This window comes from Halichoerus grypus, chromosome 7 (genome assembly GCF_964656455.1).
Source record: "Halichoerus grypus chromosome 7, mHalGry1.hap1.1, whole genome shotgun sequence".
Lineage (NCBI taxonomy): Eukaryota > Metazoa > Chordata > Mammalia > Carnivora > Phocidae > Halichoerus > Halichoerus grypus.
The window spans coordinates 91,397,511-91,423,888 of record NC_135718.1 but is presented as its reverse complement, the minus strand read 5'-3'; the positions used below and the strand labels follow the sequence as shown (position 1 = coordinate 91,423,888).

The 26,378-nt window shown below is 38.8% G+C and overlaps 2 protein-coding genes across 4 annotated transcripts in view; one reads left to right on the top strand and one right to left on the bottom strand.

The window, feature by feature from the left end:
* Positions 1-1,281: 1,281 nt before the first annotated feature.
* On the bottom strand, positions 1,282-17,989 carry TFB2M (transcription factor B2, mitochondrial). 2 transcript variants are annotated; one of them, XM_036110984.2, is made up of 8 exons: positions 17,515-17,988; positions 16,598-16,686; positions 11,855-12,008; positions 11,387-11,535; positions 8,221-8,310; positions 6,154-6,216; positions 3,390-3,562; positions 1,282-1,688 (listed from the first exon to the last, which is right to left on the bottom strand). In XM_036110984.2, exons 1-8 carry the CDS (start codon positions 17,825-17,827, stop codon positions 1,514-1,516), a joined length of 1,206 nt encoding a protein of 401 aa, XP_035966877.2. In that variant the 5' UTR covers positions 17,828-17,988; the 3' UTR covers positions 1,282-1,513. The 2 variants fall into 2 exon arrangements, with proteins under 2 accessions (XP_035966877.2, XP_035966878.2); XM_036110985.2 differs by lacking the exon at positions 8,221-8,310 and having other exon boundaries at positions 17,515-17,989.
* Positions 17,990-18,126: 137 nt separating this feature from the next.
* Positions 18,127-26,378, top strand: part of CNST (consortin, connexin sorting protein) — a 112,843-nt gene continuing 104,591 nt past the window's right edge. For both annotated transcript variants that reach the window (XM_036110980.2, XM_036110981.2), the window contains exon 1: positions 18,127-18,371. The gene's annotated coding sequence lies outside the window, so the exon portion shown is untranslated. The remainder of the gene's footprint in view (positions 18,372-26,378) is intronic.

Genomic DNA, 26,378 nt, shown 5'->3' with positions numbered 1-26,378 from the left:
ATTGAACTGTAGACCAATGGCAATAGTAGGGAAGTCGGGAAGAATTGGTTTGGCTAAATGTTAACAACCTGCCTTGCAAAAACTTACTAATAATATGCTTTAGGTATTACGAAGTATTATAATAGCAAACAAATCTAACTGAAGAGATTTATGTCTCAGTTAAAATGCAGTTGCTTCTACAATGATCTAAGAAAACATTTTTTTTTTTTTTAACATTTTATTTATTTATTTGACAGAGGGAGAGAGAGAGATCACAAGTAGGCAGGCAGGCAGGCAGAGGCAGAGGGAGAAGCAGGCTCCCGGCCACGCAGGAGCCCAATGCGGGGCTCGATCCCAGGACCCTGGGATCATGACCTGAGCTGAAGGCAGACACTTAACCAACTGAGCCACCCAGGCGCCCCCTAAGAAAACATTCTTAATTCCATTTAGGTTCATGTAAAGGTCTAACTTCAGATGAACTTTCTTGATAGAACAAAAATTCAAGCAACTTTTGAGTAACAGACTGAATTACTCACTGAACACACATTGACTGTACATAACAATTTAAAGTGAATAACTTAGGTTCAATTTAATATTTCATTAGATAGAGACCAATAAATCACAAAATCTTATTACTTAAAATATTTTAATTTTGAAAAAAGTTTAAACCATATTAAAATTGAAATAATTTCATTGTACAGTACTTGATAATATAATTCAACAATTTGAAAACTAAAACAATGGGGCGCCTGGGTGGCTCAGTCGTTAAGCGGCTGCCTTCGGCTCAGGTCATGATCCCAGGGTCCTGGGATCGAGCCCCGCATCGGGCTCCCTGCTCCTCGGGAAGCCTGCTTCTCCCTCTCCCACTCCCCCTGCTTGTGTTCCCTCTCTCGCTGTGTCTCTCCCTGTCAAATAAATAAATAAAGTCTTTAAAAAAAAAAAAAAAGAAAACTAAAACAAACCACTTAAATCATTTTAATTTACTTTCTAAGCTTAATAATGTACAAACTCTTTTGCCCTCCAGGAGGAAGCAAAAATCAACAGTGAAAATGGAATATTTAAGTTAATACAATGTAAGATATTTGCCCAAAGGGATTTTTTTTTAAATAAGCTCTACCCCCAACGTGGGGCTTAAACTCACAACCCTGAGATCAAGTCACACACTCTATTGACTGAGCCACCCAGGCACCCTGAGCCAAAGGGATTTTTAAAACTAAATTTCATCTGGCAATACCCTACAACTACCAGTATGTCTACAGAAGATAGGAATTTAAAACAAAACAAATGCAATCTTATCAAATCCACAATTAACTGACGTTTTCATTTTATTTTTTGTGAATAAAATAGCAGCCATGGTTTTATCCAGTTTACTAAAGGTATCACCTTCAGAAGAAGTTACCTGCCCAATCTGCAAAACAAGAACAGTTATCTTCCGTTGAAAGGCTGGAAGCTTTTCAAACTTAGTTCTCTTCCATTTGTGTCATAATTTCCAAATAAATCAATGGCTCCAGCTAATGTGGGCCAGTCAAGTTCCCTACATGATCATCTCTTCCATGCAATCATCAAATAGCCACCTACAAGATTCTTTGGAACACTCTATAGTTTCAAAAAGCTGTTTAAAGTCTTGAGGGTGCAGATCTGTTATTTTCATGTCTCCATTTTTCTCTATTTGCTTCAATATAGCTGTTGCATTAACTGGACTCAATAACCTACAAAAGAAACACAAAGTGAATCTGCTTAATTCCTTTTATAACCGCAGTAAATATTGGTAGAAATGGCTTCTATGCCCAATTTAAAATGTTTAACTTATGGATATATAATTAATCTTATTTGGTTTTAGAGTTTGCATATAATGTATAGCTTTTACTATCATTTCTGAAGTTTCATGGCTTACCTGTCATAAAAAGAGCAAATCTGGACTTTAACATGCACTCATCAATTCTTACACAAAATTCTAGTTTAACATTGCCCTTCAAAAAAATTATGCCTACCTCTTTCATCTGTTAACTCTCTTTGCAAAAACATTCTTAACTCCATTTAGGTCCATGTAATGGTTCAATAAGTACAAACAGCAGAAACTGGCATCCAGCAGATTTCAAAGAGGGAACAGTTTTCACCTTTTTATGTAACAATTACTGGTGAATAAATTATAAAGCAGAAAACTGCCTAATATATTAGCCTAGCAAGAAACCATCAGTGAGCTTCTAACAATAACAACTAAACAAATGTAATGTGCTGGTGGAAACTATTTCCAATACTTCTTGATTTTGAACATAATCCTGGTCACAGGTATAAACATGCTTTCAATTCAGAGATCGCCAAGGGAATTTTAAACATTTTTTCACCACAGTTTACCATATTTATTGCTTAATTTCCCATATTATTATTATTTTTAAAATTTATTTATTTATTTCACAGAGACACAGCGAGAGAGGGAACACAAGCAGGGGGAGTGGGAGAGGGAGAAGCAGGCTTCCCACGGAGCAGGGAGCCCGATGTGGGGCTCGATCCCAGGACCCTGGGATCATGACCCGAGCCGAAGGCAGACGCTTAACGACTGAGCCACCCAAGCACCCCATCTTTTTTTTTTTTAGATAGGCTCCACACAGAGCTTGAACTCACAACCCCGAGATCAAGACCTGAGCTGAGATTAAGAGTCAGATGCATTCAAAACAGTCACTACCACAAGGTGAAAAGATGAAAAATAGATTACTTTTACTGGTCTACTGCCATGCTTATCATTTATTTTTACACAAGTATAGTTCAATCAACAGCTCATTCAGAGTTTCACCCATTCTCTGACAGGACTTTGAATGACCATGGGCGCTGATTCCAAGGGGTCATGCATAACTTACAGAGCTGTACCCATCATCCTCATGGAAAAGTTATGTAGATACCAAGGAGGCAGTAACAGCTATAATTTTTATAAAGCTTTAGGTAAAAACTTAAAATTTGGTCCAGAACAGGAGGACTAGGGTGGTAGAATAATCCGTGCCTCCTTGGGCTAGGAAATAAAACCATGAGGGATAAGCAGTGAGAAAAGGTAGGTGGTGGGTTTGCCACCGCTGATGCTGCTCCCATCCCGGTCACTAGCAAGCAGCTAGTTCTCCACGTAAGTCAATCCTGGACATACACTCTGACAAAGAGGAACTACTGGTAGGCATCCCTAGTTGTTTTTTTCAAAGGAAAAAAAAATTAAGCTCAGGAGACAACGTGGAAAATTGAATTTTATTTTTCTCAAAATGTGCACTGGGGAAGGAAGTGTTGTGAAGAAAGAGATGAGTGAAAACATGGTACCTCACTCTGTTAATCAAGATATACAAGATCCAGAAAATGGACCGCTAACATGAAAAGCATAATTCTCACATGAAATTGCTACTTTTATACTTGCTTTTATTCTTCTTACTTACTGTAAATGGTCCATTAGCTTGAAATTACGCTTCATAAAACACTGCTTTAACATGTGAAAAAATACATCATAGTTAACAGATGTTAAATTTTCTGTAAATAAATTCGGAAGAGGAGTCAGTTGAATTAAACACATGTTTTGTCCTACTTGTTTATTTATTTGTTCTAATGGTTTCTGGAGAGAGAAAAAGAATAAATTGTGTTAGTCATAAAATACTGCTAGAGCAAGACAGAGTTTGCTTACTCATTCAAGCTAGCTCTTGGAAGGGGCAAACACCACAGATCCCAAGCGGTCCTGTACGTTCTTGCTGGGTGGGCGAAGAATGCAAGGCCCTAATCACTCTTTACCTGGGCAGTTCCTCAGGGTTGTCTGCAGCAAGCCACCTTGAGGGATGAGATAATGGCTCTCTCCAGGACAAAGAGGAGCTTGCTTCGTGTTTGCTATAAAAGAAGTGGACTCCCCCAGCTCTGTGTTTCTAAGCTGCAGTGCAAGCCCCAGCACGTACACCGTCAACTAAGGAACATCACATTATCCTATGGGACGTGGGGGCAGATAAAGTCCTTTGTCTGATCCAGGAGTCTACCTTAGGGCAGTATCCATCAAAGAGTAACAGCTTATTAACTTTGAAGCAGGGTAAAATCAAATCCCAAACAGGACACTAACATGTACTGAGTTTCTTCTATATTTGAGACACAACACCAGATCCTAAGGATAAAAAAACATTATTGACTTATAATTTTCCTTTGGATATTTAAAAAAATATGGGGTTACAAACTATGGTCCACAGCCTGCTTGTTTTTGTATAGTCTGGATCTAAAAATGGTTTTTACCTTTGTAAAGGACCGTTTAAAAAATAAAAAAAAGAAGCAAAAACAAAGACTAGGACAGAGACTATTATGTGGTCTGCAAAGCATAAAACATTTGCTGTTTGGCCCTTTACTGAAAAAGTTGGCCAACCTGCTCTAGTATACAATATTCAGATTTTTTTTAAAAAGTACATGCCTTAATGTAAGGTTAAGATGTTTTTTTCCTCTGAAATTATCCCTCGGGAAGCACAGAGGCCTTATGTTTAGTCCTTTGGAAATCTCATATATTAGGTAGTGATCCCTTATTTACTTATCTAACTATATATACACACATACATATATATGTACATACACAAAAGTATACATTTTTGAGTATATATACTCTTTGTGGAAGACCTATTGCCTGAAAAACAAACTTTCAATCAATTCTAGTTTCTAGTTTTGGATGCCTGCAGTTGAAGAAATTAGTCAAAAAAAAAAAAAAAAAGGAGGCAATGAAATTCAAAAAATATTTAGTAATTATTAATTACAGAGGGAGATAACCTCATAACTCAAAGTGTTATATATTGTTGTTAATAAAACTTTTGAAAGTGACTTTAAAAAGGAAGCTGGTAGGGGGTACCTGGCTGGCTCAGTTGGTAAAGCATGCAATTCTTCCAGGTTTTAAGTTCAAGCCCCAGGATGGGCGACCCTGGTTACTTAAAAATAAATTAAAAAAAAAAAAAAAAAAGGAACCTGGTAGATAGTTTTGTAGTTACAGAAACAGACTTACTTGATAAATAGGGAAGAAAAAACTGTCCTGCTGGTAAATAGATGGCTATTTGTAGCTTAGGAAAAAAGTTCCAGTAATAAAAATATGGCTTCCAGAAAGTGGAAAATACCAAACAATTTGGATGGAAATCAGAATAATGTGCTCTAAAAAACTGTCAAATGTCTCAACGTGCCTCTGTAGCAATTACAGACATGCTGATATAAGAGATACAGGTGGAATATCTGAATACAATTCTCTCATGAAACATGACATCTGGTTATCTCCTTTTCATCACTAAAGTTTATATATTTAAGTTGGCCAAAGAAACATTTTTTAGCTTTTGCTCTTGTCAGTGAAAAAATGATAGTGTCTTATATACAAGACTGCTCACTTTGGGGACATTTGGATAAGTTCCCAATGGTTTTAAAATAAAATAAATTAATCTGATTCTATTCTGTGAGGCTACAAAAATATGCTTATGAAGAGTGAAATAGAGCTAAAATCTCAATGATCACAATGATGATTGAAAAGTCAGGCCATTTCTAAATTGATCGTTTTCTTTTTTTCTTTCAGTGGCAAGAGTGAGAAAAAACCCAAAGTAAGTAGGCAAATGGGACCTTCAGGCTGAACTGATCCACATCATTAGCATTTCATCCTGAAGTCAAACTTTGGACTGTTTTTAAAAATTCAGCTACTTTATTCCAATTTTGCTACAAGTCCCCCTAATATAAAGTAAATGGAAGATCCCTTTATAACATTATCACTTTGGTTCTATAAAAAGGGGAAAAAACAAACAAAAGCCCCACCCTCCGGGTAAGACTAGACATACGTGTTGATGAACTCAATCATTATAAATAGTAATACGACAGATTTCTGACTTTTAAAATTGTGTCTTTAGTTTATCAAATTAGATGAACACTAAGATAACTGTATTTTCCAAATTTGGGATGTTTCTTCATTGCAAGAGATAGAGATGGAAGTCAACTTCTGTTTAAGCCTATTACTACGCTATACCACTGTATAATCAGCTGAAAATTACAACTTTCTTCCAAAATAATTTGAATTTATTAAAAGCAGTAAGATATGTTTAAAGAACATTTCCAAATATTCTAAAATTAAACATTTAAACAAATACAGAATACCAGATAATCTTAAAGAAAATAGGATGTTCCATTTAGAAAGAAAAAGAGAAGGGCATTCATTCTTACCTTATTCTTCAGCTTTTCCTGTCTCCCACTTTGGCCGTATACGCCAAATGAGGACCAAGGCTCCTTGAGGGAAGGTAAACAAAACCAGAAACATTTCTTTTAGTTCTCTTTAGTCAAAGTGCCCCAAATTATTACTGCCTTTAAATAACAGAATGAATTAAATCCAAGTCACCATTCTAATTGGACTTAAGAAAAACATGGGATAGTTAAATCATAAACTTCCCTCTTCTTTCTCCTTGTTTTTTTTTTTTTTAGATAAAGAGGAGAATCAAAGGTCTATCCTGACATTGCTAATTCTCTTACTTATTTAGATAGAGTATCATCCTTAATATAATTATGCAAATAGGTCTTTAAGCTGGTTTAACAGCTAAGATTTCCTATTAAGTCACAGTCAGGTTAAGGCCCATCAGATCAACACTGACATTAATGAATGGCAAAAGTCAACACAAGGCCTTTGAAAATAAATACTGCAGAACAAAAAAAGAGAAGACTCTCCAGAAAGCTAAAGTCCCCGGGAGGCCTTTATGAAGAAACTAGCTGACAGCCATGAAGAGAGGAGGCCCAGATAAAAAGCCAACAGAATCAGAGATCACTGAGGTAAGAAAGGATTTAGGGACACCAAGAACCGCAATACCAATGTTACAGCATACAGTGCAGGGTCAGTGCTGTGAACACTAGTGTGAAAAGATTTCTGGGAATATAGAAAAACAATAAAAGCGTGACAGATACTAAAGACAAGGAACAGAGAGCCAGTCTAAGAACCTCATGCATTGGAGGAAAAAACACAGAACTGGAACAAAAGCTAAAATCAAATGGGTAACATTCTCACAACTAAGTATGCACACTGCGGGGCTTAATGTACTTATGTGGCTACTGACACCTGAAATGTATCTAGTCTGAACGGAGATGTGTTGTTAAGTATAAAATACACACTGGACTTCAAAGGCCCTGTACATAAAAAAATAATCCAAATTATGTAATAACTAATTGTAAAATACTGATTACATACTGAAATGATAATATTTTTGAATCGAGGTTAAATAAAATATATTAACATTAGTTTTACCTGTTTTTTACTTTTTTATAAGTGTTGCTACTAAATGTAGCGTTACATGTAAAACTACATATGTGGCTCACGTTATATTTCTATTAGACGACTCTGATCTTGCCTAAGGAAATAAACTAAAAAGGGGAATGCCCTATAGTGAGGTTTTAACTGACCATTAAAAACAAGAAAAATGTCTAGTGATGAGAGAAAAAAACTTATCACTATTAGCTATTAAGTGAAAAAAATAAGATACAAAAAAATATAATCTCTACTATTTAAAGAAAAAGAAATACAGGAAAAATAAAAGGCTACAAATAGGTCACAAATGTCAATAGTGACCTCTGGGTGGTGGAACTGTAGTGATGGGAGTTTTTAAAATTCTTTTCTTTTTTCTTTCTTTTAAAAACTTTATTTATTTATTTGACAGAGAGAGAAAGAGCACAAGTAGGCAGAGAGGCGGCAGAGGGAGAGGGAGAAGCAGGCTCCCCACTGAGCAGGGAGCCTGATGCGGGACTCGATCCCAGGACCCTGGGATCATGACCTGAGCCGAAGGCAGCCGCTTAACTGAATGAGCCACCCAGGCGCCCCTCTTTTCTTTTTTCTTTCTTATGTCTCACATTTTTACAATGAGTATACATTATTTTTATAATCAGATAAAAATATAAATATTTGTGACAAAAACATAAGCACAAAGTTACCTTGCTCTATTATCTTCAATAGCTGGGAAAAATAATAAATTTTCATTTTTCTCCATTTACTGGTCACAAAAATGGAGACCCTTTAAAAACAATGAAGTTCGGGGGCTGGGGGGGTTGGGTAACTGGTGATGGGCATGAAGAAGGACACGTGATGTAATGAGCACTGGGTGTTTTATACAACTGATGAATCACTGAACTCTACCACTGAAACTAATAATACACTATAACTTAATTAACTGAACTTAAAAAAAATTTTTTTAAATAAATAATAAAAAAATAAAAATGAAGTTCTCTGTTGCAATTTAGAACGATTTTACTCACCACATGCAGAAGCTTAATCTTACAAGCTACTTGCCAGAGCACACTTAATGCTTGATACAAGTGTGGATTTTGGGGACTTGCCACCAGTTTCTAGTAAAAGGAAAATAAAAGTTATATGTTTACATAACCATAAGCAATTGAAATAAAATTCTGAATCTTAAAAGTAATATCTTAATAGTATTTAGAAATTAAAAAAAAATTAGAATCGCAAAATCTTATCCGTAATCATTTCAAAGAAGAGAAATCTTTTTAAACTTTCATATTGAAATATATCGTTATGTACACTTAAAACATAATGTATGTGAGATTGATTTCCTTTAGCCAAAACCCTATCAGGGCAAAATCTCATTAAAGAAAAAAATGAAACAAAAATGTATAATTACTTTGGAGAAGGACAAGTGTGTGTTAGAAGTATGTATCAGGTGGACTAATAAATTTTGAGTCAAGAATTGTTCAGGCTGACGCTTGAAGGATGAGCGGTTTCCTCAGTGAATGAGAGCACTACACAGCGGAAACTACACGTGAAAAGGTCCATGGTGAAAGAAGCACTAGAACGTTTCCCCAGTAGCAAGATAAAACCTGATGAAGCATTTCCCGTTTCTCTTCTTTCAAACTTTCATGATATAATGTATGTACAGCCTCAAGGTTCTGAGTCCCTATGCTTTCCATGGATAGTCACTATGTCTGTACTGAGTCTTGGTGAGTAAACCACCCTTTCATTTCTTGCTCCACTATGCTAACCCATAACTCTTACATACAGGTAAGCATCTCGTGTTACAATGGATTAGAAGATTAATAATGTGAAGCATTCTGAGCAGAAAAGAAACATTACTCTCAAGACACTATAAAGAACTTCAGAAGGCCGTTCAATTTCAGAGAGTAGAGTCTAAAAACCCCAAATATTTGTATTAGAACTAATACATGAATTCAGCAAAGTTGCAGGATATAAAAATCAACACACAAAAGTCAATCACATTTCTATATACTAACAATGAATAATCTGAAAAGCAAAATTAAGAAAACAACTCCATTTAAAATAGCATCCAAAACAGTAAAATACTTAGGAATCAATTTAACCAAGGAGGGGAAAGACTTGTACACTGAAAACTACAAAACACTGATGAAAGAAATAAAAAACAAATGGAAAAAACAACCAGTGTTCACAGATTGGAAGACTGACCAATGTTAAGATGTCAATATTACCCAAAGTGATCTACAGAGTCAACACAATCCATACGAAAATCCCAACGATGCTTTTGTCACAGAACTAGAAAAACCCATCCTAAAATTCATATGGAATCTCAAGAGACACTGAATAGCCTAATAATAAAAGAGAGAGCCTAGAAACAGACCCTCATGTGTATGACTAAATGATGTTTTGACAAGGGTACCAAGGCCATTCCATGGGGAAAAGACAGTCTTTTCAACAAAAGATGCTGGGAAAATTAGATACCCACATGCAAAAGAATGAAGCTGGACCCTTACCCGACACCATATTAAAAAAAGTAATTCAAAATGGATCAAAGACCAGAACATAAGAGCTGAAACGATAAATCTCTTAGAAGAAAACTTAAGACAAAAGCTTCATGACACTGGATTTGACAGTGATTTCTTAGCTACGACACTAAAGGCACAGGCAACAAAAAGAAAAAATAGACAAACTGGGCTTCATCAAAATTAAAAACTTTGGGAATCAAAGGACACAACAGTGTAAAATGGCAACCCACCGATGGGGAGAAAATATTCATAAATCACATACCTGAGCAGGGATTAATATTGAGAATATATAAATAACTCCTTAAACTCAACAGAAAAACAAACAACCCAAAGGAAAGGGCAAACAACTCTCATAGACATTCCTCCGAAGATGATACACAAACGGCCTATAAGCACATGAAAAGATGTTCAACATCACTAATCAAGTCAAAACCACAATGAGCTACTACCTCACAGCATTACAACAGCTATTATAAAAAAACAGAAAACAAGCATTGGAGAGAACATGGAGAAATTGGAACTCTTGTGCATTGCTGGTGGGAATATAAAATGGTACAGACACTACAGAAAGCAGTAGGGTGGGTCCTTAAAAATTACAAAATAGAAAAAAATTAAAAATAGTATTGGGGTGCCTGGGTGGCCTAATGGGTTAAGCATCTGCCTTCGGCTCAGGTCATGATTTCGGGGTCCTGTGACTGAGCCCCAAGTTGGGCTCCCTCTCAGCAGGGGTCTGCTTCTCCCTCTTGCTCTGTGCTCCCTCTCTCTCAAATAAATAAATAATTTTTTTTTAATTTAAAAAACATTCTCTCTCCCCTTTGCCCCCTCCTTGTGCTCTCTCTCTCTCCCTCTCTTTCTCAAATAAATACAATCTTAAAAAAAAAATAGTATTGCCATATGATCCAGCAATTCCACTTCTGGGTATACAGCCAAAAGTACTAAAAGCCGGACTGGAAAAGATATTTGCACACCAAAGCTCACAGCTACATCATTCACAGTAACAAAAAGTGGAAGCAACTCAAATGTCTGTTGACAGATGAATGGATAAAGAAAAGGTTGTGGGGGTATGTATCTATTTGTATATGTTTGTGTGTAAATATATACATATAAATATGCATGCAATGGTATGTTTTTCAGCCTTAAAAAGAAAATGAAATTCTGACACATGCTACGACTTGGATGAACCATAAAGGCATTATGCTAAGTGAAGTCAGTCAGACACAAAGTGCAATATTCTATGATTCCACCTGTAATGAAGTCCCTAGAATAGTCAAATTCACTGAGACAGAAAGTAGGACAATGTTTACCAGAGGCTCAGGGGAAGGGGAAGATGGGAAGTAATGCTTATTTCGTATGGAATGATAAAAATGTGCTGAGAAGAGATAGATGGTGGTTAACAGTTGTACCACAATGTGAATATACTTAATGCCACTGAACTGTACACTTAGAAACAGTTAAAATAGTAAATATGTCACATGGATGTTTAACCACAAAAAAAAAAAACCTTAAAAAAAAATTGAATCTAAAGACTGCTCTACAGAAATTTAAAAACCATCTTAATACTCTCAATGTCATGAGCTCAAATTAAAGTCATACAGATTAAGACCATGCAGAGAAAGATCACAAAACTCTTGCAAAACAAACACTAATCAGGTACTTGTCAATAACCTACCTCGTATTCCCTTTCAGTAATAAACATATTTAGTTCTACTCGTCCATAACTATATACAGAAGTAGAAGAATATAGGTCATATAAAAGCTTCCAAAGTATCTTTTTCTCATTTTTTGCTGGGAAGATTCCAACTACTCTTAATGGGGTATCTGTTAGGAATACAAGCAAAAATATTCGAATAAGTTGTTAAAACTTTTTCCTAAGATCATATTTTATTGAGTCAAACTAAGTAAACAAACTGTATTAAGTCAATTAAAACGAAGCCTTGGCATCTTTCCTTGATAGGGCGCTTGGCCTCCGTGGAGCTGCTTGGATTCTGTCTATGTGAGGAGAAAGCCACAGTCCTGAGAGCAGCTGCCCACAAACTCTCATCTAGACAGGATGCGGATCTCTTCAGCAGACAAGGTGTCCTGCTAGAGAAAGCTGGCAAATCAGAAGCTATTTGCTGCAGTGAATGACAAAAATTACCTTCTGACCAAGGAACCGCTTCTATTCCCAAATGCCGAAAAAGCGTTTCTGAAATCATAATGGGAGGTTTTACTATTCCAAAATTTCTAGGATCCATTTTAAAGAAGTCACAGTAGACCACTTCTAGTTTTCCATTCACCTTTTTGCGCAGGGACTGAAGAGAGACAGAGATAACATGTTTAAAACTGTCAGTGTTAGGGAGACTTTGTACCCAAAGATCTACTTCAAAAAATTTACCCTAAAATTTAACAGTTAAGAGAAATTAATGCCTGAAAAGCAATGAAAGTACAGTATTACTAAGAAAAAGTCCCCAAACCAATAAACCTTCAACAAATTCTCACTTATCCTTTCACTTTCTCTACTTTAACTCAATGGTTTCAGCTGTTCAAAAAGTGTCCTCACACTATCTGCTTAGTGGCGGCCGCCTGGAGACCACACCTGGGCCCAGGCAGAGAGCGGCAACTATCTGCTGGTCGTGGCCAGATGCTTCATAGAGAAAAACGATAAAAATATTAAAGGGAAAGGCAGACAGTCCTGTTTTTACTAGAAGAGTCTAATTAGTCCTTTGCCAAATGAACTTGGCTACACTCATCGTGTAGGTCACTTTCTATTTTCCCCTTGATTTTTCATTTACATTTTCTAAAGACAGAAGCAACTACAGAAGGAAAGCTCCTTGTCTGCCAGAGGAGGTCCGATACACCTCCGTCCGTTCACCGCCCTGATGTGCTGGTTCTGTCGTAGCACTGGACATCTTAGCAGTGAGAGCAAGGCGTAGCTACAGACACCATAAACTTCGTTAGAAGTTACAAAAAAAAAAAAAATCAAACAGAAGCGGTCAAGGGACTTGATATGCATTTTGAGATTCTCATGCACAGAAAATTCTGTTGGTATATATCAAGGTTTCAAGAATTTGCAATTTAAAGTTACAAAATAGGGGCGCCTGGGTGGCTCAGTCGTTAAGCGTCTGCCTTCGGCTCAGGTCGTGATCCCAGGGTCCTGGGATCGAGCCCCACATCGGGCTCCCTGCTCTGCGGGAAGCCTGCTTCTCCCTCTCCCACTCCCCCTGCTTGTGTTCCCTCTCTGGCTATGTCTCTCTCTGTCAAATAAATAAATAAAATCTTTAAAAAAAAAAAAACAAAGTTACAAAATAAAAACCCTAATTTTTCATAAGTTTTTTATTTCAACCTATATTTTCTTTCTAAATCTAGTAAATTCTAATGATCATTTTCGTGGGGACCCTTGAGAAAGACTAGGGAAGGAACAGACTACGGTAGAAATCATATACTTTTGGTCCTGTTAAGTTTGAGATGTCTATTAGGTGAACCACGTGGAGATGCCAGGTAGGAAGTTGTAGACCTGAATAGGGAGGTCAGTGGAGTGGTCCAGGCTAAAGATATAAATTGGTGAGAATTTTGCTTGTTGAAGGTTATTAAAGCCAGGGGTGCAGATGAGACCCCCTAGGGAGAAGCACAGAAGACTAGGCCTGAGGATGGAGTAACTCCAGAGTCTCACAAAAAGCTGAGAATAAGCCAAAAATGTAAAGAAGAAAACCAGAGTGTGGTGTTATGACAGACAGAGAAAAAGAACACTCATTTGATGCTTATCTTAAAAACAGATTATCTTGAAATTCTTACAAAGTGTTCTGTATGTATAGCAATAAAATAACCTCAGAAGTTACTCAAGAGTTATATTTTAATCTTTGTAACTAAGAAAAGCTATTGAATTTTGGTTTGATAGGAATTTAAGAGGAATGTATACATTAAGATTTGGTTCCACTAGTATTTTGAAAGTACGTTTTTGTTTTTGCATCTGTCACGTACCATGCAATAATGGTAATAATGATATAACAGCCAGAATCCAGCATAATTTAGTTCTACAATAATAGTGAAATCACATTTAAAAACTCGATTTCATTTAGGATTCAAAAACAGGAAGCACATTTCATCGCATTTAAATTGCAACAAGAGGGGCACCTGGGTGGCACAGTTGGTTAAGCATCCAACTCTTGATTATGGCTCAGGTCATGATCTCAGGGTCATCAGATCGAGCCCCACATTGGGCTCCACGCTCAGCCGGGAGTCTGCTTGTGATTCTCTCCTTCTACCCCTCCCCCACCACCTTGCTCTCTCTCTAAAATAAATAAAATCCTTAAAATAAAAATAAATTGCAACAAGATCCTTTACAAGTGGGCATTAATGTCTCTATTTTATATATGAGAAAAACCTAAGTCAAACAGATTAAATTACTTAATTGCCCAAGGGCCTTAAAGGTAGTGACAGCTAGGGCTGACACTCAGCCTGACTTGAAAAGACTGTGTTCTATCTCTGCTGAAATACCACACCACTTGCCACAAAAGCTGAGGGCTCTTCAACTGAACATGTATAGCTCTTTCTGCAACAGTAGTTCTCATTTTCAAAAGAAATATATCATGATTTATTATTATAGAACACAATTTAAAAACTGTACCTCTAGCACATCCAGATAGGCAAACTAACTGTTCCTGCTTGAAACACTGTTAATGTGGAGTCTCAGGAATTTTATTTGAGAGGGCGGGAGTTCTAACGTTAGACAAAAATTCTGAGTCGAGCATCATCCTTGAAAATCTTTTCAGTTTCTAGGAGCAAACTCTGGGTGGCTAGAAGCATTGTCTGCTGAGAGCACCACTTTAAAGCTGTGATTTAGGGCCACCATAAAACTTCTATTTATTTATTTTTTTTTAAAGATTTATTTATTTTAGAGAGAGAAAGTGTGCATGCAAATATGCACACAAGCAGGGGGAGGGGCAAACGGAGAGAGAATCTTCAAGCCGACTCCCTGAAGAGCAAGGAGCCCTACTCTGGGCTTGATCCCATGACCCTGAGATCATGACCTGAGCTGAAACCAAGAGTTGGACACTTAATTGACTGAGCCACCCAGGTGCCCACAAAACTTCTATTTAAATGGTTACTTCTCTTTTAATTCTGGCAAATAGATGAATTCACATAAAACCTTATTTGAATGGCTTTCCCCTCTGTCATAATGATGGTTAATAAGAGTAAATACCTACTGAGGGCTGAGCTCAAGTTAGTGCTGAGGGGAGTGGGGATGGGGAGTTAGAAAGAAACTAAAAGCCAGAACTGGAACACAAACTTAGTTCTAACCAAAGATTGGATTTGATCAGAGACGGATTTTGTGTTTACACTGTAGTTTCAGAAACATTTACGATGAATATTCCTATATTTCTTACAGGAAAGTTCTGCGTGTCATCAACTTTCTAGCCCCTAATACTCCATTTTTCATGGAATCATGGATTTCAAATTAACATGTATCTTGATCTTACAAGAAAGCAACTACTGTGTTATTGGATAAGAAACTAAATAGACATTTTAATGTTTTCAATTGTTTTGTGAACATGCAGATTAACCTTCAAAAGTAGGCCTTGGGGCACTTGGGTGGCTTAGTCAGTTGAGTGTCCAACTCTTGATTTCAGCTCAGGTCATGATATCAGAGTCCTGAGATCGAGCCCTGGGTCAGGCTACAAGCTGGCCGTGGAGCCTGGTGAAGATGCTCTCTCTCTCCTCCTCCCTCTCAAAAAAAAAAAGTAATCCTTTTCTTAAAAGATCAAAATAAAAGCTATCTTGTTTCCAATTCCTAAGGTGAAACTGAAATTACAGATGGCTATGGTGACTAAATCACACTCCATGATCTTTCAACAATTTTGTGTTCTTTTCTCTTCATGTTTTTTGGGATTCCAGCAGATTCAGCATCAATTAAATAACCTGGCTAAAACCTTCAATTCTTGGGGCGCCTGGGTGGCTCAGGCGGTTAAGCACCTGCCTTAGGCTCAGGCCATGATCTCAGGGTCCTGGGATCGAGTCGTGCATCCGGGTCCCTGCTCGGCTCTGCTTCTCTCTCTCCCTCTGCCACTCCCTCTGCTTGTGCTCTCTCTCTCTCTCAAATGAATAAATAAAATCTTAAAAAACAAAACAAAACAAAACAAACCTTGAATTCTTTTCAAAGCTGTCAGTTGTAGGATAACCACCACCTAACATGCATAGTTTTATTTAAAAAAATAAACAACTGTATTTGGCGGCATTTTCGTAATTTTTTGTTGTTGTCCTGCACTTTTAAATAATACCATTATACATGGTTTCAGGAATTTGGCTCAGGTAAGTATAAATTTCCTAAACTGAATCTAAAGACTCAGAAGGGAGGGGAAAGAGAAGGAAAGAGGCTGGCGGTGAGACAAGGAATTTCCACTTCACTGTTACGTAAACCCGTCTGCCATACAAGCAGCAGAATTCACTGAAAAACCCATTTGGATAATGCTTTCACTACCTGCAATTATATCTGACTATACCAAGCCTATCTTGCCTCTGAAACCCTAAATCCAGAGTTAACATAGTCCTGTTAACCTAGATTCTAAGTTCACAGAAAGCAGAGGCACAGGATACCGTACTAGAGACAAGGAAACAAGCCTCAAGATGCCAGTTACACACTGTTCAAAGTCACCCAACTAGTCTGCAGCAGAGCTAGAATCAGAGAACAAGTCTCAGAACTCCAATCTTTCAGTCATTCAACAAGCATTGATACCTCCTATGATACTACTATGTTCTAGTCATGGGAGATAACAATATATTTACAGCAAGCAAGGCCCCCCAAAGTGATTCTATAAAAATAAATTGTGTGCTTCATTTTCACTTCCCTAAAGACTCAAAGATAGCTCTCTGAACAATAAATTAGTTCCAGAAACTAAAAGTATACCTCCAAATGTGGAAGAAAAGTTCTGTTACTTTCAAGGGCAATCACTTTGGCTTTGCTTTCAAGTAATGCTTGAGTCAGGATTCCAGGACCTAGTGTTAACAGAAGAAAAAGTTTATTTGCAAAACAAGTTCTCTCAATATCGACTAGAGTAGATGTTTCACATGTATTATCTAATTTTGATCCTCACAACATCCCCAAGGTAGATATTACAGTCCTCATTTACACGTAGGAAAACTGGGGATTAGATAAAATCATTTGACTCCAACATCACAACTGGTAAGTGGTGCTGCTTGGCTTTGAATCCATTCGTCAAAGCCAAAGCCTGAGCTCTTGATCATAATGTTTTACTATGTCTCAGGAAAAACAAAGTTGCCTTTAGCATTCCACTTATTCATGGACTACCCAGATACTTTAACCAGGAAAAGATACTGTCAAACCTAAACAGAACTGACTCAGGACAGGCAGTGCTCCTTTAAAAAAGTATTTTTTCAGGGGCGCCTGGATGGCTCAGTCGGTGGAGCATGCGACTCTTGATCTCCGGGTCGTAAGTTCGAGCCCCGCGTTGGATACAGAGCTTAATTAAAAAATAAAATAAAATCTTTACCAAAAAAAAGTATTTTTCAGAAAGTCTATAAATCTTATGTTCTAGGTATCCTGCTATGGTCTCTAGGAGGCGTATGTAAAAGATAAAAGTTTTTTTGGGGGGGGGAGCTTGCAAGTATTTTGAGGAGAAAGTAAAATCTAGGAGCATGTTTTATCAAATGCTGTATGACGTGCAAACTGCTGCAGGTCATGATTGAGACCGACCATCCAAGCTGCTTCTTGGGGCCATGTCTTAAACGGCCCCCCACGGGCGGTCGAGGGAAGTCGGCACGAGCGATGAACGTCCAAGGAAAGGCAGTCCCCGGCGGACTCACCTGGATTGCACTCCAGGAAGAGCTGGTCAGGGTTTTTCCCTTCTTTCTTCAGGATCTGCACCAAGGTCGTGGCCAGTTTCGGACTGGTTACGTAACTCTTGGGCTCTGAGCGGTACTTGGGCAACCACGAGGGCGAGTCTCTGAAACCCTGACTAGGCACCAGCTGCAGATGGAGGTCAGACAAGCCCCGGCGGTGCCCGGCGCGGACGCCCCTCCACCTCGCCACTCCCGACCCCAACACGCAAAAGCGACCAGCGCCGGCCGAGGCTGAGAGCGCTAGCCGCGCGGGGAGCCCCGCCACCGGGACCGACATCTTCAGCCTCTAAGGTCTGTCCCAGCGTCACCGGAGAGCGTCATATCGCCAGCGAGCTCCGCACAGAGAACTCCACGTGTAACATCCTCCTACCCCCCCCCGACTAGGCCGGGCAGTACTAGACACTTCAAACTGCGCATGCGAACGCTCTTCTTCTTGCCATTTCCCTCACTTCCGTTTCCGTCCGGGTGAGCCGCCCGGGGACTGTGAGTGGACGGACGAGGAGAGAGACGGACCATCCGGGTTGCCTCTGGACTGGTACTCTATGGTTGTCCGCCCCCCCCCCCCCCCCCCCGCCCCCACGCTTCCTCTCTAGCCGCTCGCGCTCTATGCTCCGCGGTCGCGGGCGGCCCGCCGCCAGCCGGCCAGCGGGGAAGGGTGCGCAGAGGGAGGCGGGGCGGGAAGGCAAGAGGTGTCTCCTCCACCGGAACGGCGGGAGACCCGAGTAGGCTCTGTGACAGCTCTTCGGCCGCCATGTCAGCGAGCGGGGCTGGAAACACACCCGGCGCCCAGCCGTAGCCCTGTGTTCGCCTCCGACTCCCAGGTGAGGAGAGAAGATGAGCGGGATGTGGGGCGCCGGCCGGCTGGCGGTCGCGGCGGGAAACCCCCCGGGACCCCCTCGCTCCTCCCCCGGCGCCGCGCGCAGCCTCTGCGCTTCTGGTGCGGGGCAGTCTCATGCCCTCCGCGCTCGCCCGCGCGCTTCTGGTTCCTGCAGCCCCGTGTCCGTGCCGTGCTCGCCCCCCGCCGCTGCCCTGGCTCCCCACCCCGGGGACCGTCCTTGTTTGCGTTCATACCTGTCCTTTCCGCCACCACCGAGAACTGCCCGGGGGTCTCCCTTCCGTACCTCCCTCTGGGCCGGTATCGACCTTAATTTTTGTGTTTAATTTGCGTGTTGAACAGATTTAAAGTTAAGGGTTTTTAAAATTAAGGGTTAAGAGCTTTAAATCCATTTGTAAGCTTAGAAAGGTTGCGACCTTAGGATGCTTATTTTGATCCCCGCATAAACTTACTCAGATACATACTGTGGAATGCAATTTTGAAGACCAATTCCAAAGACTCTAAAAATAGGATGCTCTAATGGAAATTTTGGCAGTCTTCTCACCTATTGGGAAATGTTAGAAGACTCGAGTCTCTGAGATTCGGGGTTTAAGGATTATACTCAGAAAGAGACCAGTACTCTTTACACCAGGGCAGGAAACTGTAGCCAGTCAACACCTCCATTAAAATATGTGCAATCCTTTCTGCTTACTCGACTGGGAGCGTAATTGAGCTTGGTATTTATATGCACGAGGAAAAGGTTTCTAAGGAATGTATCACCTAGCAAATTGAAGTCTGAAGATTATACTCAGCTGATGAATGTCAAAATGGATAAAGAAATTGACAGCCAAATATGTATGGCGTTTTGGAGATTATAAATTTGCTAGGACACCATAGAAAGTATCTCACCAACTGTTGTGGAAGCCTTGGGGACTCCTTGGTCTAAATTTCCTCAAAAAAATTTTTATACGGTTTCCCCACTGACAGTTTTCTAGAAGTGACTCTTGCATCCTCTGGACACCCGAGAAAGCTTTTCCCCCTCCATTCTTTAAAGAGCGTTCTCCTCTTCTACCCCTTTAAAAATATTTTCATAGATTCAGAAATACAGTGGGTTTTTTTCCTTAAAAGCCCTGGAGGCCTGAATACTTTTAAATCAAATAAAGAAGAAAGATGTCTTATGATAGAGGAAGAAGTGGTTTGCTTCTAGAAATGTGTTGAGTTTCTCACGTTTAAAATACACTTCTAAAAAAATCGCGTGCAAGGTATTTATTTTAAAATGTTTTCTTATTTCATAAGGTTTATGGACCAAAGGTAGCCTACCCAGCCCTAGAGAAATTCTTATTTTGCTTTTGTGTTGTGTTTTTTTGTTGTTGTTTTGTTTTGTTGTTGTTGTTTTAGTTTTGAACAAGAGAGGTTATAAGTATTTCCCTTTTTATAATGTTAGTGGTTGGTTGTGGTTGAAGGTGCTTGAATAATAAAGACAAGATCTTACATATCTCTCTGAGGCCCTAGGTACTGGAAATGAAAGAATGTTAATTTCACTTTAAAGATATATCTTATAATCAGCATTCAGATCTACTTTATTAGAAAAACTTGGTTTGTATATTTCCCACCTTATTTTCTTAAGAGGTGTAGTTTCTGCATCCTGTGCTATTTTTGCCTTTCTTTTTTTAAGATTTTATTTATTTATTTGACAGAGAGACACAAGCGAGAGAGGGAACACAAGCAGGGGGAGTGAGAGAGGGAGAAGCAGGCTTCCTGCTGAGCAGGGAGCCCAATATGGGACTCGATCCCAGGACCCTGGGATCATGACCTGGGCTAAAGGCAGATGCTTAACGACTGAGCCACCCAGGCGCCCCTATTTTTGCCTTTTTGAAGTCAAGTAGTCTTTCTTTAAAATGGTGTCAGGGCAAAGTGATTCTGTTTTTACACTCTTCTTAAGTTATTTTTATTATAATCTCAGTGGATCCAGAAAATAAAATACTACTTTTTCTTTTGGCTTTTATTTTTATTATTTTTAAAAAGATTTATTTATTTTAGAGAGAGAGCATGGGGGGAGCACAGGGAGAGAGAGAGGAAAAGTAGCAGACTCCCCTCTGAGCGAGGACGCCCACATGGGGCTCTGCCCCCCACAACCCCAAGATTATGACCTAAGCCAAAACCAAGATTCAGAGCCCAACCGAGTCACCCAGGAACCCCTCTTTTGGCTTTTAAATGGCGGTTGTAATTGGGAAATGTCAAGTGTTAGCTCTTGTTTGCTATTAGAACTAATGCTGTGAGTCTATAAGTATTGCTATAGGGTCTAGAGGTCTGTAGCAATCCAACTGTAATGCAAGCCATAAAAGCGATGTAAAGTTTCCTAAATAAAAAATAATAAAATAAAAAAGAAACAAATGAAATTAATTTTAATAATATATTTTATTTAACCCATACAGTTTCAGGTGTAATCCATTTGGTAAGTTAATATTGAGATATTTTGAATTCTTTCATGCTTAGAGTACATTTGAATTCAGACAAGCCACATTTCAAGTGCTCAGTAGCTACATGTAGCTAGCAAATGGCTTGGACCTTATTGGGCAGCACATAGCTATAGGATTACTGTATGATTTTTAAGATGTCTTCCTACCCTGAGAGTCTGGGTTAAGTCCAGGGGGGTAAGTTTAAAAATCCTTTTCCTAAAGTGCTGTGATACTCAAACTGAGAAGTTTGTATGGCAGGAAGAAGGTTCCAAGAAGTCTCTTCCTCTTAGTGTTGACTGTATTCACACTGGGGAGGATGAACAGGTGCCCCAGTGCACGTTTCATGAGGGTTGTAAGACGATTAGAATGCTCAGTCATTTCCTGAGGTGTCATTGTTACAGTTATTTATGTCTGCTTGTCAACAATGTGTCAAGGCTTGTGTGAGTCTCTGTCTCCTTTACCTGTGGCTGTGAAGGAGGGAGAACTTGAAGACCTACAGAAGATTGAACTTTACTGTGAACAGTTAGAGTTCCTGATGTTGTAGACTTAATTTCTGAATCAGTTTCTGGTCAGTTTCAGGTATTTAAAGGTTAAGAGTTTTGTAAATGTGCTCCTCTCTATGATGGCATTGCTTGTCAAAGGAAAAAATCTTTTCATTAAAATTCAGAAAGAAAGGGTATATTTTTGGGCTCTAAAACGCTGGGAGCCTGATTACTAGCAAACAAGTAACACGTGTTTGGTGGTTTAGATAAATTTAAAAGGACGTAATGTCACTATTTTTAAAAAAAAAGATTTTATTTGAGAGAGTGAGAATGAGTGGGGGAGGGGGAGGAGAAGCCGATTCCCCACTCAGTAGGGAGCCCAAGGCAGGGCTCAATCCCAGGACCCCGGGATCATGACCTGAGGGAAATATATTGCACTTTTTATAGAAAACTACTGACATGCTGTCTAGGTATGTGCTTTAAGTTGTTTCTGCAACGGGGTGATTTGCATGGAACCATCTCTTGTTCAGAGTTGTTAAAACTGAAAGATAACTCTGTTGGAAAACTAATCCTGCAGCTAACTGACCTCAGTGAGATCAATAGGATCCATCATCATTACTATCTCAACTTGTATATTCTTTTTTTTGTTTTTTAATTTTTAAAATTTTTTAGAGAGAGCAAGCACATGAGCAGGGGGAGGGGCAGAGGGTGAGAGAACCCCAAGCAGGTGCAATGGCCAGCTTGGAGCCAGACACGGGGCTCCATCTCAGGCCCTTAGGATCACAACCTGAACTGAAATCAGAAGTCACATGCTTAATTGACTGAGCCACTGAGGCGCGCCTAGATCTGTATATCCTATTAAACTTCCCTAAATACTACTTTATTTGCACTATTTACATCTACATTGAATATTAAAATTCAGTGGCAAAATTCACCTGAAAGACTAATTAATATTTAATATAATCTAAGGAAAATGCCCCCTCCCCAACCTTTATGATATAAAGAAATCTTAAATTACCTGGTCAGTAAACAAAACTCCTCTGTAAAGTCTGGTCATTATAGATCTGGCACAGTGTTGGCAGTGTGTGGAGTATTAAAGGGTCAGAGACAGAACTGGGGAAGGGAATAGTGATTGGATGTTGCTTGTTTGGTGAGACATACATGCACATTATAGTAGGAGAATATGGTGTTTTCATTCGTATTTAAATCTAGATGACTGTCCATTGACACCATTTAGTTGGATAAGAAAAATAGTATCTTTTGTTCTTACAGATTAGTCTTAGCAAATTTTTTTTTTTTTAAAGATTTTATTTATTTATTTGACAGAGAGAGACCAGCGAGAGAGGGAACACAAGCAGGGGAGGGGGAGAGGGAGAAGCAGGCTCCCCGCAGAGCAGGGAGCCCGATGTGGGGCTCGATCCCAGGACCCTGGGATCATGACCTGAGCCAAAGGCAGACGCTTAACGACTGGGCCACCCAGGTGCCCCTTAGCAAATTTTTTTTAATTTGAAGAAGATTAATTGAGAGTTTGGCAATTTCAGTTTTTAAAGAAGATCTTAAATGATTGAAGTGGCCTCTCCATGGATTTTATTTTTATTGAGAAATTCTACTCACATACTCATTATGTGTCTTGATACCGTTGCGGAGCATTCTCTTTAGAGCCCTGAAGGTTCACACAAATATAGGCTTTTTTTAAATTTAGGAATCATTCCCTTGGGGGAAATTATATTTCCTTTTAGCCAGGGAATACTTTTGTTTTTCATGCATTTGAAATAATTTATTTGTAATATTTTTTTTCCTTTGGAGAAAGTTTGTAATATTTTTAAAGAAGTATCACTAGTCAATTATACCTCAATAAAAGAAAAAGGAAAATCATGTCTGAACAATCTAAGAAAAAAATGTAAAACTTTTCTGAATCTTGTAATAGCTTGAGATTTCTTAAATTGTTCAATCACAGTTGTGAGATTCTGCTCTTTAACGTGTTTGGAGATGGAAACTTTGTAGCAACACCCCGCTCCTCCCTGCCATCTCTTAGAACTTCCTGTTTTTCATCTTCATTAGCCATGTGGAAAGGAAAGATAGTAATGTGTCTGTCAAAATACTGACAAATTAAGTTTATTTTTCCTTTTGACTGTAGGAAGAATGCTGAAACAGTAAGGGACAAATATTGTCACCTTTATTGACAGTTGGTCTTTTGACATTTTAAATGACAGTACCTAGGCGTTTTAAGGAATTAGCAATATTTTGTAATTTTATCTGTTAAAGTCTCTTATGAGAATACTTAGCCTGTTTTTCCTGGAAGACTACCACCTACCTAAATAATTACTGTTTTTTTCCTATGTTAAGTGCATCTAGAAAACTCAGTGTATTCAGTGGCTTGGTTTTCTAATTTGAACAAAGGCAAACTAACATTTTAAAGCATCTTTTATACTAGAGACTTTGAAATAATTTCCTTAAAATATGTGAACTTTATGATAAGATACAGAATGCTGTTGTTTCTGAGTATTTCAGAGCATACCACTTACATTTTTATTTTATGCACACATTGCTTTTCTTGCTATTTTTCTCTTCTGCAGGTATTAAAACTGTACAACTAAATCTTAAAAAAAGTTTTTAGATGAAGTGAAAAACATTGCTTAAGATTTTTCAATGAGAACTTTTTTTTTAAAGATTTTATTTATTTGACAGACAGCGAAAGAGGGAACAACACAAGCAGGTGGAGTGGGAGAGGGAGAAGCAGTCTGTCCCCTGCCCCAACCGAACTGGGGGCCTCATGTGGGGCTCATGTTGGGCTCCATCCCAGCAGGACCTGAGTCAAAGGCAGACGCTTAACGACTGAGCCACCCAGGTGCCCCTATGAGAACTTATTTTTGTGAAAATGTATTTACTGAGACCTAGTGGAGTTATTTCTTTTGTACCTTATGAAGCACCAAAGATTACTTCCTTCAGTTTTTTCTTTTTCCCCTGCTTGTGGAGCATGAAGATGGTTTACTTAACTCAGGTCTTAAAAGGATTCATACCAAGTAATCATGATTTCCTCCCTCAAGTTCAACTCAGATCAAGAGTGGAAGTTCGTGGAAACTACACTGAAGAGTAAATTATGAAATTTGATTTCCTGGAAAAGGCTTTATATCATCTGTGACTTCTTAATCCAAATTCAGTCACCAGGCTTTATTTTCTTCAACACCTTACAAAGTAATCACTTACTTCCTTTTGCTCCAATAGTTAAAAAAATTTTTTTTTTTTTTTTTTTGCTGTGGACTTCTTTACCATCCCAATCAGAGCTATACCTATAGCATTGGGAAAGCACTGTAAAGAGCCAAAATTAGCGACAAGGTCATGTGACTTCCTTATTTTAATCCTATAATACATGTTTTGTGACTGAGGAGAGAAAAAAATGGTTTCTATTCTTAGTCTTACATCTGAACTCTAGCTTAAAAATTGATTTCCTAGGTCTTCTATCCACCAAAGCTCGTATTTTCACAATCCAGAGAAAGAGGTTTCATATTCGCCTAAAGTAAAACAGCATTTATTTATTTATTTATTTTTAAAGATTTATTTATTTGACAGAGAGAGACACAGCGAGAGAGGGAACACAAGCAGGGGGATTGGGAGAGGGAGAAGCAGGCTTCCTGCTGAGCAGGGAGCCCGATGCGGGGCTCGATCCCAGGACCCTGGGATCATGACCTGAGCCGAAGGCAGACACTTAACGACTGAGCCACCCAGGCGCCCCGTTAAAACAGCATTTAATTCAGAAGGTAGTTTTAATTATATCAAGTGGCCTCTTGTTTAATTATAATTTTGTGGATTTTGATGCCTACCGGCTTTTTGTCCTTTTTCAGCTTTATACCTGGGGAAAATGTAGGGATTCCCTAGTGAAGCCCAAAAGGGCTTTGACCTTTGTCAAAATGGCTTGCCTTCCCTGACAGCTTCAAAGAGTATATACCTATGTGTGCAAAAATTCTGCTTCAGGAACACTTATTGAGGCTGAGGAAACAAATATTCTAAGAATGTCTGTCTTATAACTAAAGCTTCCATGCACTTGTATAGTACTTTGTATTTTGTATAGCCTTTGCTGGAGAGTTTCCAGTCTGTTCTAGCTCTTCAGAATATGTGAAAAGATATCCAGAATGCCCCCAAACTTACTCTGCTTTACCTCACCTTTTTGGTTTCTATTCTTCTGTCTTCTATGAAAAGTTCAAAAGTCAGAACAGGTCATGGTTTATTATAGACTTCAAGTGGGGGAGGAGTACAAATCTTAACTCCTTCCCTCTTTCCTCTCCTTCCTTCTCTGTTACAAAAGTAATCATGCTCCAAAGAGAAAAGGTAGATAAATTTTAACTTGAGGAAAACACAGTTATTCAAAAATTAGTAGAAGCTTTAATTTAGAGTTAGAATCCATTGGTCTGTCAAGCTACTTAAGATGTCAGATAGATTTGTCAGGAAGAAAGTGAATACAAGTATACTTTGGGTACACAGACATAGGCCATACTGGAGTGTATTTAATAGCATCTCTTTTTATTGTATATGTTTTCTTCAGGGACTGTTCACCACTGAAATAAAACATCTTTGGGGAAAATCATATTCTACCAATAATCTTTTAAAACACCCTAAAGTATCCTTCTCTGGGACACATTTTTTTTTTATCTATTGGTTTATCTTTTTAGAATTTATAACCTAGAATAAACTGCCTTGCTTTGGCATTCTTTCATTTTCTAAAATCCCATCAAAATACATTCTCTTGAATAACTAAAAGAAAGCATATTCACTTTTACACCTGTCTCTCTTCCTGCCTTTCTATTAACTTTCAGTATGCTCTAGATGTAAATCAACATGTCACTATTAGGCCAGACAAAAATGCAGGAGTCTGGAGTTCTTGATGTGCTTGGATTGGGTAATGGTGGGAGGGGTGGCAGCAAGCCACTGACACTTGCAAAGGGGTAGGAACTGAGAGCTAGGTAATGGGATGTTGGTAGCGGCCTGCTGGAGATGTTGGGGGCTCATCTGAGATGCAGAGATTGTTTTAGTGCCAGTAACAACATAAGACTGGGGTGATACTAGCTAGCTACACTG